The sequence below is a fragment of the Nansenia antarctica genome (assembly GCF_963989245.1).
Source record: "Nansenia antarctica genome assembly, chromosome: 3".
Classification (NCBI taxonomy): domain Eukaryota; kingdom Metazoa; phylum Chordata; class Actinopteri; order Argentiniformes; family Microstomatidae; genus Nansenia; species Nansenia antarctica.
Window position 1 is genome coordinate 11,165,516 of NC_137688.1, and position 22,442 is coordinate 11,187,957.

Consider the following 22,442-nt stretch of genomic DNA (forward strand, 5'->3'; position numbering starts at 1 on the left):
TCTTAGAGAGGATTCCGGATCTGTGGGACATTTGTTTGCTGGGTTTTTGTAATCATGGTGAACATTCTTTAGTCATCCACCTTTTTAAGTATGGGGGTGACAGTTTGTTTTAAATAGGGGAACTATGCATAAAATGTGTTGTTTGATTTAAAATCCAAAACCTTTGAGATTTGATTTGGTAGAAAAGGCCAAAAGAAGAAACAATGCATCACTGTCCCATGACTTATGCAGGGCACTGTATGTTTACTTCAGGTCTACCTTTGTTAGTTGGATGATGGCAGAGTGGCTAAGATATATTAAATACAATTCATGAATTGAGATCTTGCCATTTCTTTTTCCGATGAGATTTATGTTTTTCATCAATTAATTGAATTCCAGTTCACTTCAGTTGACCCCCCCCAACCCCCATCCCCCTCACCTTATGTACAGACAAGAGTGGGGGACTAGTAAGTAAACAAGATGAAAATTAAAGCCTTTTTTACACTTTCTTTTAACTGTTTGTGTCCACCAACAATGTCCTAAGAAACTCTAGAGCATTTTTCCAGTAGTCCAGAGATGCAATTGAGATCTGAGCAGACTCCAAATCTCAGACTTTATGGTGTGGCAGTGATGACTTTTACCATGGTCAGCAGTTTGCCTTCAAACATTATGGACCAAGTGTCTGGGTCATGTTATAAAACACTGGATGGTATCTCTAGACTGCGCTAGTGTCCCAAGAAATGTGACTGTCGAAATCCAACCAAGAGATTGATCTTGATCAGGTCAGCCAAGGCTGTATTTTAGTAACCAACCTCTCCGTAACCCCAAGAAAATTGGCTAAGCGTCCTTGATACTGGTGTCAGGGTTATAGTTGGACACGAGTGATTTGCATGCTCACTCACTCACTGGAGAGTGGAATGAATGGAGCTTGACCAAGCAGGACTCAGATGGGGACACATAATACAGGGCACATGAAGGTGTCTGTGTTGAAAGACCCCCCCCCCCCCGCGTGCCCAGAGTCTCTGTGATAGGTGAATCCGTGCCTCACACGCCGTAGGCCAGCGTGGGACTGCGTGATCACTTAGAGGACACTTGGCAGGGAATGGTCTGTTCCTCTGGGGTGCGTGCCCCATCTCAGCCAGCTGCCCCAGCCATGCCTTCTCTGCCCTGCTGCCCCAGCCATGCCTTCTCTGCCCGGCTGCCCCAGCCATGCCTTCTCTGCCCCGTTGCCCCAGCCATGCCTTCTCTGCCCGGCTGCCTCTTTCTGAGGAGGGTTGCTCAACTGCTGGAACAACTTCAGCCCAGCTGGCATGAGCAAGATATTACAACGGACACCCAGACAGGTCACTCAGATAATGATCTTTATAACACAGACAAATCGATGGGCAAATCAACTTGGTTCGGTGCTGAAGGGCAATGAACATACATGATATCAAACCATATCGCAAACCGTTCGCAAAGCACCAATACATACGTCATGAGCTGATAGTGGCCACTAAACCTGTAGCCTACTTTTCTTTTATCAACTGCTTGCATAGGAAGGTCTCCACCTTACTATGGCAACAGTGCTGCTCCAAAAGCAAACATCTGCATATATTGAATTTGTTTGCTTAAAGGTCCCTGGCCTTGGTTTGAATGAAATACTGGAGTGAGACACGTCAGTTCTTTTCTTTGAATATCGCCGGGTTGATCAGCCTGAAGACATGTCACTCCAAGGCGTCGCTTGTATAGAATTCGTAGTAGTAGTTTAGTGTTATTATGTTATTAGATTCTGCTTGTCTTCTGTTAGTGTTGCTAGGCATTGCTCTTACATAAGATCAGCTGGTTATAGAGCTGGAGAAACTGCAGCCCATGGCTTAATCTTACAATTCACAGCGTTGTGCTGCTCAACCTAATGAGGACCCGCGTGCTCTATCAAGTCATTACCTACAAACATTCCTGGCAAAGGGAACATCTCTTAATCAGTAAAAGATGGCCTGGTTGCATAAAGCAAAGCTGTGCCGGAGTTTGCCCTCCTATATATAAATAAATGGCGTCATTATAAAGCATTACAAAGTCAATTCTGCTGGTAATCTAGGCGATGGCTTTAGCCATAACAATTTACCTTGAGCCATATCCAATGTAGAACAATAAAGAGTCATTAAAAACGTCCATGGCTTTGGAACGTATCATACCAGGACATACCATTGACTGCTGACTGTCAATTAACTACTGTAAGCATCAGTAACACATATTGGTTGAAAACATGACCCATCTGCAATAAATACTGTTGTAATTGTCATTTATTGCATAAACTTCTTCAAATGGATTTGATCTAATAAATGTACTTTAGGCCGTTCAATGAGGATAGAAATACTGTACATACTGTATATCCTAAAGCTTTCTTAGGGAACAATATTTTTGAAATATATATTTTGGTTGAAATACAATTGAGACATTAGCTTAGGTGGTCTATTTTTGCTTTATCAGTAAAAAGGTGGAAAAGTCCGTCGTTGCTCGTTTGCCTCAGATTGGCTATAAATCTTTTGTCTTGGCAGCCCCGGCCGCAGCTGTGGAGTCGGGAACACTGTGTTCTTCATTTGGGCAGATGCTTTCCCACTGAGCTCCTTCAGTGCATCGCCAGCCCCCCCCCCCCCCCCCCCCCCCCCCCCCCCTCTGCCGCTGATAGGGGCTGGGCTGGGCTGAGCAGTGCCAGGCCCCCTTGTATGAGTCCCAGTCCTACGTTGTGTTCTACAGTATTTATGCATTAATGTGTTTGTGGATAATAATAATAATAATAATTATTATTAATAATAATAATAATTATAATAATAATATAATAATAATGCATTTTATTTGTATTGCATTTTTCATTCAAAATAATCTCAGAGTGCTACAGAGATTAAAAAAATAAAAAAATAAAAAAACAGCCTAAAAACTTAAGTTAAAAACATAGTAAAAAACACAAATTGCACTGCTAGTGGATATAACAAATCATCCCAAACCCAGAGATATTGAGTTTCTTAACTGGCTGCAGACAAGCTGAAGTACATTTAATTCAAGATTGTCAAAAGTCTTCTAAAGGAGGAACTCATTGTTTTTAGTAACTATAATTTAGTCAACCTACAAAATAATCTGGGCTCTGGTTTGTGAGAATATAGGGCATCAAATCCATCAAAAGCAGGCTTATAGTTCATGTTAACACTGGCTCTGCCTTTCCAGCCATGGACTGAGCAGACACGATCTGTATGCCAGCGCTGTGCACAACATATAGGCGTGGAATGTCCGCTAGGCTGAGGTTATGTAACCGTTGACAGCAGAGTGGGCGTGGGGCCCAGCTGGAGCTGCTAGCTGCCTCGCCTGGGTGTCTCTTTGGGGAGGCTGGTGGAGGGAGAAATCAGAGGACGGGCTTATTGTAATTCATATACCATTCCCATTCCTCATTCCGTTGTATGGATTACAATGAGCCCAGCCTCCGATTTCTCCCTCCACCAGCCTCCACTGGAGAATGTTACAACAGCCCACTCAGCCCTGCCTTGTCTGCACATGCTCACTGCTGCTGCAGAACAGAACAGAATCTATTTAGATACGGGCTCCTTTTTAGCACTGGTATTGTGCTTCCCATTTATCCCACATCAACGCCATACTCTGTATGTTCTGTATGTGAGGTACAAAGACATTAAAAAGCAATCAGTCATGTACTGCTTGACTGCTTTCCACCTTTAAAACTCGGCATTTCTTTTCCTACCTAGAAGTTATCTCCGGGAATCATGAACTATAGCATAAACGCTTTTGTTTCCTCCTAGGAGTCAGTTTACAATAATTGTCAGTTAGGTGATAATAACCATCATTTTCTGTCCCTAATGCAGAAACGCCCTGTTCCCAGGGCCAGGGCCTGGAGGATACACGGCCAGATAACAAGGTGAGTTCTCCACAGGTCAGTGCTTACATCCATCCCTGGTGGAGCAATTTCATTCAATCTGATCTGCAAGATGAGGCAAGACAATGGCACCGACAATGGCACCGTCTACCGTCACTTTTCCCTTCACATGAGAATCCATTGGTCACAAAACAGAGGAGCTGATTTGTCTCTAAACAAAACCTTACATTCTAGAACATCAAAGTATATCAAGTGATTCTAAGAATGATGACAGGACTATAAACGAAAGGATAGCCGTTAAAGAATACTTGTAAAAGTAATAAAAGTATTGAAGACAATGTCAAACATACTGTATGCGGGTTGCTTGTTCAGTCAGCATGCACACAAAACAGAAGAGTGAAAAGTGAAAGGTTCAAAGGTATAACTACTGGATTGGTCCATGATGACCTGCCAGCATTGTAAAAATGTCTAGACTCCATGAGAAGCCTGCATGCTGTGTCCACATGCAGATTGACTAAGCGCTACTGTGTCTGGCCAAGGTGGGTCAATTACAGTGGCAATGCATGATAGGCCATAACTTTCACTGCAGTTATATTTAGCCCCCAGGAGTGGTGGTCCTAACACAGGACTGTTAAAGTCAGAGATAGCAGCAGATTACCTGACATTTGAGGTCAGTCTATTAATACCTTTAGGGCTTTGACTTAGGGCTGGCAACAGTAACAGTATCCTTTCAGCATTACTCAGCATGTCTAGCTATTGAACATGCTTAGCATAGTCTGTGTGTGGGGAAATGTGGAGTGGAGGAGTTCAGAGGGGGACACATGATGATGGGTGGCCTGATAACAGAATATACACATCACTATCAAGATTTAAAAGATTCAAGATTTTATTTACTATTTATACTTGTGTACTATACTCTTTTACAGACAACAATCAATTATAAAACAGCACTCCTTCACTGATGACTCAGGGTTCTAAAATGGCCCAATGACTAAAGGCAGTTCTACCCAGCTCAGAGGATACACGTGGGACCTCGAGGACTAACCAGTCTTGAGACCATGTCCTAGATCTCCAGGATGAAACAGATCCTTTCATGGGGGTGTAAGGAGAATTCCTTGATAAATGTTTCCATTTTAGACATTTAGCCTTTATCCAAAGTGACTTACAACAAGTACATTTGTCTAAGTAAGTTAATCATCTACACATCAGTTATCATAAGAAAAACAAACCTATGTTAGGATCATGGGCCTTTGGCAATCACAATGCTAGAAGAAGGAAGAATTCTAATTATAATTTTACTTAAAAAAAAAAAAAATATATATTTACAGTAGGGGGGGGACTGAGGATGAAGAGGTATTTAGGAGGGAGAGTCAAGATGTAGCCTGAAGAGTCGGCTCTTTAGCCTGAAGAGATGGAGGTCTTCAGTCTACGGCAGAAGACATGTAGTGACTCTGCAGTCCTCACAGCAGTGGGATTGAAGCTCATTCCACCAGCGGGGAGCCAGGACAGTGAAAAGCTGTGACTGAATAGCGCGACTGCTGCATCCACGTAGAGGCTTTATATACAAGAGCCAGTGTTGGGTCCTTCTAAGGGTTAGGGACGGCCATCCACTGCCTGATATAAAAAAGACAATGATGAGTACGAAACGTATCACCTGTAATAAAACAAAGTGCTGAATGATAGACTGCATCTAGCTGTTACAATGTGGAGGAGGTCACATGCATATAAATGATGTCCCCATAGTCCAGGACTGTTAGGAACGTTGATTGTACAATTTTCTTTCTCCTGTCAAGTGAAAAGCTGGACCTGTTCCTAAGCTAGTTTAACTCTCTTCTTTTTTGTTAATTAATCTATATGAGGGGAACCATCTGGAATACTCTATGCTCTTCTACAGACCCTTAGAGATAAAACATTGTTAACACAATACTCTACCAACTGAGCCACAGAGGACCACCTCTCCTGCTCTACACTGAGGTATCCTTTTTGGGGGTTCATAAAGTGATTAGAATTAGTAAATAGACTGTATATGTTTATTCAGTACAGTCATAACCCATTTATCATCATTTTGTTCGCAAGGTATAGGTGGCTTGCTTTAATTCCCTGTGTACTAAAATAATTGTGTACTAAACGATTGAGGATCAGAGCAAGCTACCTAGTGGTACTCCCAGTATCAAAGGGAAGATCACACTTTTATATACACTCACCGAACACTTTATTAGGAACACTAAACTACCCTTTGCTCTCAAAACAGCCTAAATTCTTTGCGGCATTGAAGATGTTGGACACATTCCTTTGAGATGTTGGTCCATGATGACATGATTGCATCACACAATTCCTGTGTGATTTATCAGGTGCACTTTCAAGCTGTGAATCTCCCATTCTACCACATCCCAAAGGTGTTCTATTGGATTCAGATCCGGTGGGAAGGCCACTGAAGAACACTGAACTCATTGTCGTGTTCATGAAACCAGTTTGAGACGACTTTTTCTTTGTGACTTGGTGCATTATCATGCTGGAAGTAGCCATAGAAGATGGGTAAATTGTGGCCATGAAGGGATGCACATGGCCAGAAACAATACTCAAATAGGCTCTGGCATTCAAGCGATGTTTGATTGGTATTAACGAACCCAAAGTGTGCCAAGAAAACAACAACAAATCACCACACCCTTACACCACCTGAATGAATGAGAAGGTGTACAGATGTTCCCAATAAAGTGTTCAGTTAATGTAACTGCTTATAACCGATTCAACATCAAAGAACTGTCTATTGACAACCTTTAGTTTAGACACTTTACAAACAAATTGCAGGCTCACAAAATTCTACTTTCACATCCATGTTCTACATTAGCTACTGCTTGGGGTAAAGGGACTAAAGATGTAGAAAAAGCAACATTAATTATAACATATCTTAATCAGAGTGTCATTTAAGATTCTGTGCAATGCTGAGTGGTCTCTCTAGCTTCGTGATATGGCGAGTGGTTTTGAATAGGAAATGGGTGAAAAGGAAGCATCTAGGCTGAGCTAGAGACAGGCCAAGCGAACAGGAACCTCCTCCCCTTTGTGGAGTTTCAAAGACGACTGTTACATAACCCAAAGGGTTGGTTAGAATAACAGACAACCTCCATGAACTTTGAGGAAACAGGCAAAGGGAAAAGGGGTTTCGAGTCCAACACGTTTTAAAGAGCAAAGCCTAAGGAACATTTGTGGGAACCAATTTTTTCTTCATATGAAAACAACTAGGATGATTTGAAGAAAGTTAGCTGCAGGGGTTTTTCTAATAATAATAAAAAGGCTCCTCATGTTATAGTTATATTTGACTATAATATGTGATTATAGATAGTACATAATGCAATTGAATTGAAGTTGAATTTGAATGAGTTTGTAAATGTACTGTTCTTTTGTTATGTGGAGAGCCACAGTTTATCCCTATAATGAAGCACTGTGTGTGACATAACTGTCTGTTGCCTCCCTGCAGCTATAGACACATCTATCACATCATCTGCTGTACAAAAGCTATCTAATCTACTCTTCATGTCCCTTTGTGTCAACAGGGTCTGGCCTGCTGCATACAGGAACAATGCAAAACCTTTAAGCACCCCGTCGACCTTCTCTCTTCCCCCTTTTTATGTTAGTCAATCAGTAGGTCTTGTCGAGACTTGCCCTCGTTTTAAACCAATCAGAATTCACTGCCCTAGAACAGATAGCCAATGAACGCGACAGGATCCCAGGGGCTCGATGAAAGGGCGGTTCTGAAACCTACTCCATGTATGATCTCATGGGGCTCGATTTAGAGAACTATTAGCTTTCCAGCTCTGCTACAGCCTTGAAATAGAGACCCTTTCTGGCATGCAATTAATGTAACTTTTGACTATCTTTATCACAGTATAAAACATTTTGTGAACACTGAACACTAGAGGGAACACGGAACACTATTATCAAATTAGTTGAGTCATCTTTAATGGGCAACAGTATCTGTATTGTGCTTTTTCTCATGATACAAGTTCCATTTCCTGTATTCCTAGGATCACATAGGTTTGAATGTTGTAACATTATATTGTCAAAATCACTGACTCAACTGACTCAATCAGACTGGGAGTTCCGTATGAAGTCTAGTAGCCTCAGGAGGGTTGCAGGGTTTAAAGCATGGGGCCCAATGAGGGTTAGGGTTTGACACTGTTTGAATGGCAGTGACAGTCATGTTCCAGCCTGCTGCTGCATATGACAGTTTAACATAAACACTTAATTATTTATAGGCGGATTTTCAAATCAGTTCTCCTTACTATTGTCACTCAGGTGCATGATATCTTTCGAGACACACACCCCCACTGTTATTTTTCTTTCTACAGAAAAATGTCATGATGATGAGATTTCCTCTCATGTGTTTATGATAGATCATAGGTCAACCTTTCCCATTCCTGGAAGGGTGGCACATCAGGCAGTCAAATGCTCAAGCAGTCTGGAAAAGCATTCAGAGAGACAGTGAGAAGAACATATGACAAGACATGGGAAATATTGAGAGGCAACTCCAGCTACTACCAACTGACACCCAATGGATATTGGGCAAGCCTCCCAGAATGAGGTGCAAACTCAAAAGAAAGAACATTCTGAGCTGTAGAAGTAATGAAATACTGGCCAATTAGGCCCATGGATGAGACAGGGTTCCTACCTCACTCTTCATCAGGCCCCCAGCGCCAGAACCAACACCTTGGCAGGGAACATTGATTTTGTATGGGTGGGCTGGGCTGCCTGGAAGACAAAAGATTAGTCAGGAGTAGAAACCCCTGGCTCCATACATCGGCTAATTGGCCAGCATTTCAGTCAGAGATCCCATACACACTACACATTTCTTTTTTTCCCCTTTAAAAAAAAAAAAAAAAACACAGGTCAGCATAGGTCACAAACACATGAGCTATTTCATTCTGCACCGGTACGATGACGATCACTGCGCTCCGCCATTTGTAACTCAGTAACAGATCCTTTTCTCAGTCAACACGATGCCATCTGCTGGAGAATGATCATCACCTAAAATCGGAGCAGTCCCAATTAATGTTCATAAGAGGTCCATAAGGGGACAACACAACTTAAGACCTGGCAGTGCTCTGTGAAAGAACTGTACTGTGGGCTTAGGACCGACTCCTGTCCACGTTTGAGAGGATAGATCTATAGGCATATATGTTGAGCAATTGACACCATATAGAATCAATAATCCTTATATACAATAATAGGCATGTACACATATTTCCATTTCCAGATGCGCACTAAAATGTGTTATTTCTTCACAAATGGTTGTTGAGTTGATACACCAAGCCGGCAATACAGTCATGAATTGATGCACGTAACCAACGAATTCAGCCTCTGCAACTTCACGTGTTTATTGTTGTAAATTATGACTCACTGGTTCCCTCTTGTGTCATCAAATCCTTATCGTAGAGCATTTCTAACGAAGAGTACCGTATAGCGATTTCGCTGACTGTGCGCAATGGTAATGCCACGATTTTCCCATGAAAGCTTTCTCATTTAGGATACGTCTGTATTGTAGGCTATTAAAATGATCTCTGGTGAATCATAATGACCCTTAATTAGACGACGACGCTCACACAAAAGCAATAACATCCAAAGGCGAGTCTCTCAATTGGTCATACCCTGGGTGTTGTGAGCTCAAGACAGGTACAACCGCGACACACACAGGTTTCTCTATATAGCCTAGTTGATCATAGATAGTTGACGTGCGTCTCAAGATCGAGTTTTTTACATAATCTGATCCATTAGGTGTTTATTAATGCCGGTGTGGTGTTATTTTTTAAATGTTGACATTTTTGAGTTAGTAATTCATAAAATACAAAGGTTCCATCTCACAAAACATAATGGAATGTAAAAACGTTGACACTCAATATCTCTGAACTACCCTAAACGGAGATAGAACCTTATCATTCTAAGCTCACCAATTCATAAGAGAAGATAAGGTCATTACATGTAGTTCAGAGCAGCTTGATGTGTGACACGCCAGTCATACAAACAACCACAAATCACTGTGGGTAGAATTGGGTTTGAGGTATGGTGGCATCATGGTGTAAAATTAATAGCTGAGACAATACTTCACAATCATGCTTTATTCTGGTTGATTTCTTAAAAAAGAATCAAATCAAAAAGGTTATCCTTTGTTTAAACAGCACTCTCACGCAAACAGTACATTATCCTCCAGTCTCCAGCTGTATTCCATTTTTCCATCATAAGGTAATGAAACTATACTCTTTCTTTACATTTCTGTCTCTTTCATCTTAAATATCATTTATTGGTTTGTAACTTCAAACAAAACTTCATTGATTGTCAACACAAAATCTAGCTTAGCACCAGTACATTAAAACTGTACTTTTGCTTGTTAAAATACTGTTGCAATGAGGGAAAAATAACATCAAATCTCAGGATAAAGGGATCCTTAATTATACAGTTAATGTGAAGCACCAACCAACCATACAAAGCAATTTTTTCATCTCAATTGTTTGTCAAATACACAAGAGGTCAAATATTTTTTTAATGACTATTAAATTAAGCACAAACAACAAACAAGTGTAAATAAATCACACGCGCCACAAAGCACGCTGGGGATCCATAACACCATGAGGACGGAGGAGGGATGGCTGAGGCGCAGTCTGCGGAGATCTGTCCCTCCAGTCTGAGGAGATCTCTCCCTCCCCAGAGTCGTATGCAGCAAAGTGAAGGTTCCACTCATAACAGGAGAGTAGACCCTGGTCTCCAGAGAAGGTGGCGGTGGAGCGACTCCTCTCTTTATTACTGAAAGTGATCCACAGGATTCGTATATATATAGGATAGGATATATATATATATAATTAATTCCCATCATAGGAGGAGCATGAGGAGCAGAAAAAAAAACTACTACAGTGAATCTGTCAAGATCTGTAAACAAAGTATTAATTCTCAAGTTCAATCAATCAAGAAATCAATTCATAATCTGAGGGTAGGGTATTGGTAGGTCAAGGGTTAACACCAAAGATACTTGGTGAAATAACATCCACTGCAAAGTGACAGACAAAATAAAAACGATGAACTAGTAAGTGGCCATCTACTTTATAGCTTCAGACTAGAGTATTCTAGGAGAATGTTGAAATTGAGCACAATGAAGCAGTGAGCTGGGCGCGTGTGTGTGTGTGTGTGTGTGTGTGTGTGTGTGTGTGCGTGTGTGTGTGTGTGTGTGTGTGTGTGTGTGTGTGTGTGTGTGTGTGTGTGTGTAGGGTCGTGGGGTGAGGGTTGAACATGTAGTGGTCTCTTCTCTATAGGTCTCTGGGTCTCCCAGGTTAACAGAGAAACCATCTGGCCCAACGGCCTTCCTGCCTCTGTTAGCTGTCTGTAAGCCTCTTAGCTGCACGCAAGAGTTCACCAAGATAAAAGCCTTGGATTATCTCCCACCAAAAATATTCGTTTTTTCCCCCTCAGGAACAAACTGAACAAAACCAAAAAACCCTTAAAATAATCCATCCCTTGCCACAAGAAATATATTACAACCAAATGTGTTTACCCTGATGGCAAGATATACATTTATACTACCATATACATATATAATCATAAAAAAAGGTTTTCAGAATATATCTTGGGTACTGAAAAATACCTACAGATAAAGGGACCTGAACGCTGTTCTCCAGAACTGAGTACTCCCACCATCCTCAAGGTGGAATCGCCATGGCAACCTGTGGAGGTCAGAGGCCATTTAAGAGCGGAGTTCCTCCCAGTGGCTCCAGTAGCTAGAGGTCAAGTCCTCTTATGTCATAACCCTCATTACACTGGACGGAGCCTCCCGAGACTGTTTAGTTTGATCTGCTGCTGGCTGAGAGGATCAGGGTGAGATACTGGAGACATGAAGGTGAACAGTCTGGGTGTGTGTGTGTGGGGGGGGAGGGGGGAGGGGGGGGAGGCTGGTGGGTTGGGGCTACCGGCTGCAGGGCCTGGCTGATTCCGTCCTGTCCTCGTCATCGTCTTCGTCCTGTAAGACTTGGAGGGAGGAGCCCAGCAGTGTCTGGAGCTCTGGCACGCAGCGGACCAGCTCCACTAGTCCCTCTTCTTCATCCCCTTCGTCCTCTTCCTCCTCCTCGTCCCTCTGAGGCTGGGCGGGGGCTGAGCTCACCTGGCTGACCGCCACCTGCTTCCAGAGCTCGGCCCGCGCCAGGCTCACCACCTCCAGGTGCGGGTACCGTGCCCGGAATATCCGGGACGACATCTTCAGGCGCTTCAGGACGTCCGTCAACAGGAACCAATTGCAAAAGCTGACAGGGGCAGAGAGGCGTGGCGGGTATTAGAACAACATTAACGGTCTGGGTACTAAAAAGCAAGGAAGATAAAAAAAAATACATATATATATAATATATATATCGTTAGCATCATAGCATAATTGCCTAAGTCATGCTTCACTTGTGGTCATCTTGTCAAAAATGCCTATGTCAAAGAGGTGACTTGGGCAGATAGTGATTTTGGAATGTAACAAGCATTCTGATAGGCTGATGGCATAGGCAATAATGCACAGTGAATCAGCAGTGTTAGGAGAGTAGAGTTAGGCAGATAACTCAATTTGGCCAAAATATGACTTCAATATGACCTCAAGCAATTATGCTATGAGGCTAACAATATTTATGAGAGTATATGAGAGGGGAAAAGCTGGGGTAGTGTGTGTGTGTGTGTGTGTGTGTGTGTCAATAGTGCTGACAAAATGATCTCTTTCCAAACTCACCCCTGGGTTAATGACACTTGGACATGATAGCAGGGTAAGAGGGGTGCCGATGAGAATTCAAACAGGAGGCAGTCTTTATCAGAATCTCTATCCTGGCTCCCCCCTCTCTCCTCTTCATCCTCCCCCTGCTGAGAGAGCAGGAAGTCCCAGCACGCCGTCTCTGTGAAAAGCGTTGTGTGATGTGAGCTGAACCCGCTTCACCTTTGTTCTGAGAACACTAAGCCTTTCCACCAAGGGCTTAAGTCTCCCTCTACTGGACAATCAGCTCATAACAGGCGTGCTACACATTCTAATTATGACATCCACCATAGGATGTGTGTGTGTGAACAAAGCCGCGATCACACAAATCAATAGCAAGAGTAAACACTGGTTCACAGATTCAATCCAATTCAATGCAACTTTGAACTGTAAGAAATGTCTTACCAAACACAGAGCTGCTGTAGAAATCCCAGGGTAGATTGGGGTCTGGATCAGTGCGACCCTCGAGGTCTGTGAAGTATTCTACAACACAGCAGATCCTGAGTCAGTGTAAAGTGCCTGAAAACACTCTCCTCTGTGACATCCTGATCAGGTCAGGCAAGGATTTATATATACAGTACAGGCCAAAAGTTTGGACACATCTTCTCATTCAATGTGTTTCCTTTATTTTCATGACTATTTACATTGTATATTCTCACTGAAGGCATCAAAACTATGAATGAACACATGTGGAATGATGTACTTAACAAAAAAGTGGGAAATAACTCTAAATATGTCTTATATTTTAGATTCCTCAAAGTAGCCACCCTTTGCTTTTTTGTTGTTAATAAAATATTTTTTTGTTGTTGTTAATAAAATATATAATAATAATATTAAATATATATATACTGTATATAATAACATATTATTATTAACACATATTATATTTAATATTATTATTATATATTTTATTAACAACAAAAAAGCAAAGGGTGGCTACTTTGAGGAATCTAAAATATAAGACATATTTAGAGTTATTTCACACTTTATTGTTAAATACATAATTCCTATGTGTTCATTCATAGTTTTGATGCCTTCAGTGAGAATCTAACAATGTACCAAATAGTCATGAAAATAAAGGAAACGCATTGAATGAGAAGGTGTGTCCAAACTTTTGGCCTGTACTGTATATATACAGTATAGATATATATAGACAAATAGATATAGATATAGATATAGATTCATAATTCACTTTCAAATTCAAAATACGTCACATGGAATTTCAAGATAAAATCCAAATCAAATCCACCGAAAAATGAGTTCTACAATCAGTGTTGCTTAAAAGAACAAGACCTAAAAGGTAAAAGTGACAATTAGTGTCGCTTAAAAGTGAAAAGGTAAAAGTGAAAGCACAAGACCTCCTCCTACCTGTGAGGAACGTCTTCATGCTGGGGCTGTGGGCCAGCTTGACTGCAGTCATGCCAGAGTAGGTGGCCAAGGTGGGGTCTGCCCCGTGGTTGAGCAGGATCCACACCACAGGCAGGTTATCACTGGCCACTGCATCGTGAATTGGGCTGAAGAATAAAACCACACATGAAATCATAGAGTACAGCTACATTACAACTGGCCTCGTGGAAATAATAAGCTTATGTTAGAATTTGTAACAATAAACACATTGGGAAAAGGCCATCGTGATTTACTGGGGGTACTGTATAATCCTTATTGTCAGTTTTAGAGTGTTGGGTTTATGCCTCACTAAATTAATATACAAGAGGATACACCCAACAACTTTGAAATAAATCTTTAAAAAAAAAAATAGTTGGGAGCACAGAACAAGTGTGTTCTGTGTTCAGTGTTCTTTCTGCGTTAGGCTTTAAAGTGACTGCCACTTATGGAAATGGGAAAATAAAGCAGATGCTCATGCCACTGTGGTTTATATATTTTTTATAAAGAGCCTGTAGAGGCCTGGCTAGCTACCGCGTTCCGTCCTGGGCGCTGCAGTTGACGTCCGCCCCGTGCTTCAGGAGCAGCTGTACGATGTGGGTCCAGCCTCGGGAGCACGCCTCGTGGAGAGCCGTGTAACCTGCGTTGTCACGGCGATTCACTTCCCGCACATCCTTCTCCAGGCAGTACAGAACCACGTCCTGTTGGGGGGAGGCAAAACAGGGATGCCGCACACCCTCGTAAACCGGTACTTCAACAGTTTAATCACGTGTTATGTTGACATCAGTATGTATGTACGTGATTGGGTGGAGCAGCACCTGGTAGCCCAATCGGGCGGCTCTTTGTAGCAGAGTCTCCCCGGCGTTTTTGTTGACGATCAGCCGGCGGACCTCTGGAGGGACAGGCCTCCCGGGGGGAGAGTCTAGCGCTGCTCCCTTCCCTGACGTCCCCTTCTTATTGGACGGAGAGGAGAACGGAGAGGGAGAGCCCTTTGGACTGGCGAGGAGAACTGCTGGTTTCTTTGCGTCCGGGCTGTCATCGTCCGTGGGGAGAGAGGCGGATCGCTTGCCTAAGGATCCACGTTTGGTCTTGGTCTGGAATAAAGGAATTGCAGGGTCATAGGAATGTTGTGTGTAATGGGAGTGTCACAGCAAGGACAAGGGGCCCCCGCACTCTGCACCGTGAAATCAGCTGCCATGAACAAACCCCCCCCCCCCCCCCAAAAAGAGAAGAAATATATTGTAATGTTTATTTGAGCCACAAGGGGGCACCACGGACCAACCTTTAAGACCCAGGGCACGATGTATCTCACAACAAGGAGCTTGACCCGGTCTTGACCCGGTCTATGAGATAAAAAAAAAATCTAAATAAAAGAAGCCCTCATGAATGGCTGCAGCGATTCCTACCTTTTTGGGCTCGTCAGAATCACACAAGTGCTTGCTTTTGAACTTCCTCTTCCCGGAGGGCTTGGCAGAAGGTTCCGGAGAGAGGCGCCGCACGGACCCCGACCGAGTGAACGAGGGCCTCTTGGGACTGGGCTCGGGGCTGGCGCCACGGCAGGTCAGGGTGGCGCTGAGGCGTGGGTACATATCAGCCCTCGAATCTATGATGACACCAACACATTTATTTTATTTCAGAGTTAAATTAGGAGTGTTATTTAAACATCTTCCGATCTCACGCTTAGCGAGGAGTACCAGCTGTGTTCTATAATCAGTCGACAAAGTTTGTTTGGGAAGACTTAACTTCGTATATAACTTTCTCACGTTTGGTTGAAGACTGTCGGGGGAGCAAATGGGGAGACTAGTCAACATGCAACCCTCTCTCAGGGTGGGGTCCAGAATAGAAGGTGGATTAACGGCACTTTAACAACATAGATATCACATGATGGGGATGCTAAGCAAACCTACATGGGAAATCAGCTACTGCATTCAGAAATATATATTGAATAAATCAACAACTTTGCATCATTCGCTTGTTGATGCAACATGTAGCATGATTGTGTCATTTGCCTTATTACCAAACAGACAGATTTTTCATTGAAACGCATCATTGTCTGAGCCAGTACCTGCTGCAGCGCGGGTGCCCTGTCTGGTGGAGGGAGATATCCCCTCCCCCTCCCCGCCTCCTTCCTTCTCTGTGATGTACTCCCCGTTCTGGTACTTCCTGTTTCGGCAGCGCCTCCGTTTCTTGCCAGTGGGGGTGTCTCTCTCAGCGCTCTGAGGGGGCTTGGCCTTGCCCCGGTCAGCCTGATCTGGCAGGGGGTTGGTGCGCGGCCTCCCTCTGGGGCGGCGGACGGGCTGCGTGGGAGGTGGTGGGGGTGGTGTGGGTGGTGGGGGAGGAGGAGGAGTAGGGGGAGGTGGAGGAGAGGGAGTGGCGAAGCCCCAGTGGTCTAGCCGAGCCTCGTCCGTCCGCCGCCGCCCCCTCCTCAGCCGTGGCGTGGCGCTCCCCGACTCCTTACTGGGTCTGCGAGAGCGGCTGAGGGACACCGGGGGCTCAGGGCTCTGGGGACTGGGGACAGGATCGGTCCCACCACCTGTGAACCACACACCAACAACACGTTAACCTATGATGCTCCGTGGCCTGGGGTGGTCCAGTGGTCTAGCGCTGCGGTCTACAGATCACACATACGCCCATGTCGGCATGGGTTCGAATCCTTCACTGTATCTGTCCAATAAAATGAAAAATATGAGTGGGACTGCCCCACTCAGAAAACATTACTTTAAAAAAAAAAAAAAAAAAAATATGATGCTCCACCACAAAGGGGACAAAGGGATCATGACAGAAACTCCAAAACAGTATTTTTGGAGGCACAGTAGGTGCCACTTAGGTGTCAACAGTCCTGAAATGCACTTTAAAGGACAATCTGGGATTCAAATAACGACAAAACGGTCACCCTGCCACTTTCTTTTGTAAACAGCTGAGGGATGGGAAATGTACCCGATCTCAAATGCATAAACGGAGCTATGGGTGCAAGGACTGACCATCCATGAGATCAAAATGATCCCTTTAAAACGTGGTTAAAACTATACAGCGTTTGTTAACACCGACAATGTTTCCAAAAATGAGAGTAAAATAAGATTATATTTAGGGTCTGATCAACGGCTATATATCATTAATTTAAAAGAAAACAAAATTGATGTACCTTTCCAAGATTGCCCTTTTAACAACCATATTATTCACAATACTTAAGGGGAATTTATTTAACAACCTCTCTTATATTTTCAGATGGCCACAATAATGCTGATATAAAGCGAAAGTCAATTCGCCTATAAGCAAGGACAAACACAATGCGATTGCGAGCTACAGTACTCCATGCCATTCTACCTATTCACTTCAGATTAAGTGTCCTCCCGTCTATTTTAAACGCTACGGTTATTTGCGGTAAGATCTCAGAAATTTCAGGCAAAAAAAGTCAAAAAAAAAATAAGTCAAAACAGCATCATTAGGAACAGAGACATAGCCTACTTGGTTTGCTGCGAGCCTGCTCCACGCTGACGGGGCTGCTGCGAGCCTCCTCCTCCTCGCTGCATGGGAATGGGTCTGCTGCTGCCAGACTCTGCTCCAGTAGAGGTGCGCACTGCTTCTTCTGTGGCGACACGCGGGAGGCAGAGTGAGTGCACTAAATGGGGCATTCAGACTATTGATCACAAGGCTTTGATGGTGGTAAAGAGCATACGAGCAACTACTGGGCTCTGTATACAACATTAGAGTTGACATTTTAATCAGCATACTAACATAAATCACTATTACTCGGGTGAGATAACACAAGAAAGATGATCAGGTTTGATAGCCGTCAAACAAGCTGTCAAATGTCTGTTTGACACATATCGGACATATTTTTCATGATGCTTTATTGGAATTGTGGTCTTGGGTGTGATTCAGGTTTGTTGTTGAGGCTATATGTGACACGGTCCGGTGAAAAGGTCTGCATGCCGGCAATTCTGAAGTCACGCAAATGACCAAAAAGCGTCTTTTTTTTTTTACACTTTTTACGAAGTGTTGAAGAGCCCACTCAATATAACAAACAACAGTTTTAGTATCACGAAATAGCCTACTTATAATTTGTGAATTGGATTCCCTGTATCGTCTGACGTCCTGCTTCAGGCTACTGGGTTAGTGATACATGGCTTGTAAACAAACTTACGTTTTAGGACGTGTTCAAAAGCAAGGACTGTGATCATCTAATTATGTGTAATTATGTGTTTTTAACAAGTTGATGTTCTATCAGCATGTTGTGATGTGCTCAACAACATGCAGTTAGATGTTCATAGCGATGTTATTTCCTAGCAGATTTTCTCTGGTATTTGGTTTAAGGTGTACTAACATTCAAATAAGCATATCCTCTTCAACTATTTCAATGTATGACATAATTTGAAAGCTTACAATCTGCACTTTCATAATCTGTAAAAAAAAGTTTAAAAAAAAAAAGAAGAATGACCTTGCCCTACTTGGGGACTTTTTCACCAGACCCTGTCACACATCAGTTTCACCAATGAAAATGTAATTATGCATTTAACAAAAATCTAGATATGTTCATATAGTAAATGTAGATTCACCACACACCTTTTTGGGACGTGGTTCTTGCTTAGGTGTGGTACTGTCCTTATCCTGTTTTTTCTTCACTACAGCCTTCTTTGATGGGTCCGGTGACGGCTTCTCCTTCGCTGGCTTCCTCGGCCTGGGCTTCTTCGGTTTGGTGATGGCAGCTTTCGCTTTGGTGGGAGACTCCTCTTTGGTTCCATTGGTTTTCTTCTCCGCCTCCGCTACCTCTGCTGCGCACTGGCCGGTCAAGATGGACAGAGCAATCCCCTCCAGCTCAGCATGGGAGGACAGACTGCCAGATGTCACACTCTCTTCCTTCATCATCCCTCCCTCCAACTCCTGGGCTAATTTGCTCTCCATCCTGTTTCTGTTAGTCAAACAACTGCCTCCAAAGGGATAGGTGTGGGCGAGTCTCTTGGCGATAACTTGGCTCTCTTTGCCTCCTGCGTGTTCCCCCTGTTTCCCATGTTTTTCAGCACTCTTTTCTCTGGGCTCACAGACACTGGTTTTCTCAAGTCTGTTCATAGCTTGTGTAGAGTCCCCCTGAGAGGACAGCCTCCCATCCCTGTTGTCCGACGATCTGAATGGTGAAGATACGAACGCTGCAGTCTGGTGAAACACAGTGTCATGGACCACAGTGTGTGAGTGTGAGCTCACCACTTCAGGCTTTCTGGACGCCACAGGCGATAGGTGACCGACAGTCAAAGCTGTTGTCTCTAGAGCTTTCTGCTTCACTATGGACTCAAGGTTGGACAGGGGGGACTTGGTTCGGTCCCATTTCTCCTCCTCCATTCTGGACGGGCTTTGATGTGCACTCTTTTTGGGACCTTCAGAGCCAGTGGCCCCTTTGACCTTGGGGGTCCCTTGAATGACCTTTCTCTGAACAGAAGCCCCTTGGTGAGGGAGGAGAGCTGGTTGCTGCCATAATGGCTTGACGATAGTGGAGGAGTATGACATTGCTGCTTTCCCAACACCAGATTTCTGATGAGAGTATGAGTTGGCAGAGCCAGGCAGAGCTGTGGTGAAAGCACCCTTAGAAGGACAGCTCTGTGTCACAGCTGGGCTAGTACTGTTAGGGTGCTTCACACCGTGAACATGCTGGTTGCCCTTCATCATGAACGATGCTTTCTTTCCCCTTGAGGCCAGTTGATCCCCTTGGTCAATGATGGAGATAGTCTCCTGTTTAGCAAAGGTCTGAAGGTCGTCCACGAAAGCACCCTTCCCATCTTTGCTACGTAGTGTTGAGGCTAATATTGGGCTGGCTACACCTACATATGTTCCTGGGAGATTATTGACAGGGCCTTGCGAGGAACCTTTGACCCAGGATGAATTGGGGTCCAAGACCTGGTGATTCAATGGCCTACTGGATTGCTTTTGATGCGCACCATTTCTATGGGTGTTGGGTAAGATGGGGTATGGGGCAGTAGAGGTATAGGTGGCAGAATAAGCCCTCTTCGCGGTGAGGACATCTTTCTGACGCGTCTCGTTATGGTGATGCTCTGCTGCAGTGACAGTGGTTGGAGGGTCTACGACTGTTTTTGGACGTTTCGACTTGGCAGACAAGTCGAGGGGTACATCTCTAGCTTCAATCGGGCAAGTTACCGCGTGGTCCTCCGAAACAGATGGAGCCTTCAGTTTTAGAAATCCGATAGAGGCCTTGTCGACACCGCGGTGAGGCGGGCCTTTCTCCACGTGGTTCAGCAGCCTGCTCTGAGTAGTGATGCCGGCCAGCGCAGGGCCACAGCAGATGGCAGCGGTGGGAGACAGCGTGAAGTGGGTTGCGGGGGCAGACCCCAACGCTGGGTGTTGTATTGGGAGACCAATGGCGGGTGAAGCCACCACTGAGGCGATAGTGGACTTATGCTCCCCTCCAGCTTTAGAGCTCTTACCACTGGACATAGAGTTACATTTGAGTTTGGCCGCTGATGTGGCCGCTTTCTTTTCGGGCGCTGGACACCGACCCACAGAGAAGTGATAAGGGTAGGTCCGCAGCAGCGACGTCCCACCTGCACCTGTGCTTTGTGGCTGACCCTCTTTCTGAAACTGGCTGGCTGTGGCCTCTCGCAACGCTGCGATCTGACCCAACGCGGGTGGAAGAGTGATTTTGCAGAGCGGAGACGAGAAGTTAGTGGAGGGAAGAAACGTGACAGGCTGGCCTGGTTTAAAAAGTGTTGGGCATGGAAACCCAGGGGGTAGACTAATCACTGACTGGGTTTGTGTATGAGATTTTTTATTGGAAGTCACACTGCTGTGGCTCGGGTTAACTGCATCCTCTGGGCTGACCTTTGTACTACACGGCCACTGATGTGTAGGAAAGACACCGGCACCATCGGCCTTCAGTTGGGCAATCTCTGACCTCTTGTCTGTTCGTTTGTCAGAGCTAACGAGTGGAGGGCCTGACATTGGGGCCTTGTTATGCGGTTGAGCGGGAGGGACTTCAGGGCAATGTTTGAAAGTGCTGGTGTCTGGACACACGTTGACCGTTTTGCAGTCTGTTGCTGTGGTACTCTTGTTCTGCTGACTGAGGGGTCCATCTCCTCGGAGGTCAGGGGGCAGCATCTGAGGGGGGTTCCCCACCATGCTCGCAGACGCCTTGTTCGGTGCACCGATCTCTCTGCTCACCGTGCCTCCATCCCTTACATTCATTGGAGTGGGATCCACCTGGATGAAAAGAAAGGTATATAAAGCATCCCAGTTTATTATTCATGCTAATCTCCCCAGGTAAGGCACCCGTCACCTGTCAAGGGTGGCTATTTACTTAAGACAATACCAATGCACAACAATTACCTGCATATGCAATTCTTTAACACAACATCCCCCACGTGGAGTTGACTTCAGGACTGCAGGGGCGCCCTCAATATAAGACGCTATGCTGTTGAATGCAGAGATGAAATAGGTGTATGATTAAATTATTTTCATTCACAAAAACAAAGCTGTGAGTATTTAGTTGTTTTCTCATCGTTCTTGCTTTCTGTTGTGATACCACTGAACCCACAGCACAGCATTGTATTTTCATCATTGACTTCATTAGCTTAATACACATGGACCTAAAAAAGAAACATCTTGTGAGTTGCAGGGTTTAGCAAAATATCAGAAATAATTGTTTTAGTATTTCATTGGGAAATTGGTTGGATTCGTTTAAGTTAATACTACTGGGTAACTTGAAAGCTTCCTGTGTGTAAGAGAAGTTTGATGACAAGATGTGTCACAATTTCCTCAAATTGGGACAGAATTGGGCGCTTGGTGGCGTAGTACATTAAGGCGTCAGCCATGTAATCACAGGGTCCCCGGTTCAATTCTAGCAATCGTCATATCCTGCATGTCATCCCTCTCCCCTATCCTTCCTGTCGATCTCTACTGTCTCTATCCCATTAAAGCAGAAATGCCCTAAAACATATTTAAAATAATAATAATAATAACAATAATAATATTTGGGAGACAATCAGGTAGGTACAGTGCAATATATTGAGAGTTGAGAAACAGTTGTCTTCCTTTTGAATAATTAAGTACAAAATATCTAAATTGTGCCACAAGATAACTTAGGCTGTTATTATTTTCAGGTATTCAGGTATTCTCAATAATTTTTCAATACCTCTCACTCCACATTTCTATACATGGAGCTCAATTGCTATGTACATTTGCTGGGGAATAAAATGATCAACATTAGAGTTCATGCTTTGCCCTCACTTCGTAAAATTGGCAAATTATGCTGCTATGCTTAAAAGATAGGATCCATCTAATGTGACCTCTCTCATCGTTATCCTCTACTAGACAGATGTGGTCAGTGCTGACCAAGCTACGCACGTTGCTGCAGAGTGTACTGCCTCTGCCCGAGAGACCACAGAGGAATTGAGGGAAGGAGAAACATGGGAAGGTTGATGCTCATCTCACTACTTCAGTGGTGCATATACTTTAAAAATCCCT

The 22,442-nt window shown here is 44.0% G+C and overlaps 1 protein-coding gene across 1 annotated transcript; it reads right to left on the bottom strand.

Annotated features, from left to right (window-relative positions):
• Positions 1-11,780: 11,780 nt before the first annotated feature.
• On the bottom strand, positions 11,781-21,790 carry bcorl1 (BCL6 corepressor-like 1; the record flags this gene model as incomplete). The annotated part of the gene is made up of 12 exons (XM_080526907.1): positions 11,781-12,114; positions 12,576-12,735; positions 12,999-13,076; positions 13,962-14,107; positions 14,511-14,677; positions 14,795-15,070; positions 15,383-15,579; positions 16,042-16,509; positions 17,442-17,562; positions 18,540-21,179; positions 21,306-21,390; positions 21,774-21,790. 12 exons carry the CDS (start codon positions 21,788-21,790, stop codon positions 11,781-11,783), a joined length of 4,689 nt encoding a protein of 1,562 aa, XP_080383033.1.
• Between the last annotated feature and the right edge of the window lie 652 nt (positions 21,791-22,442).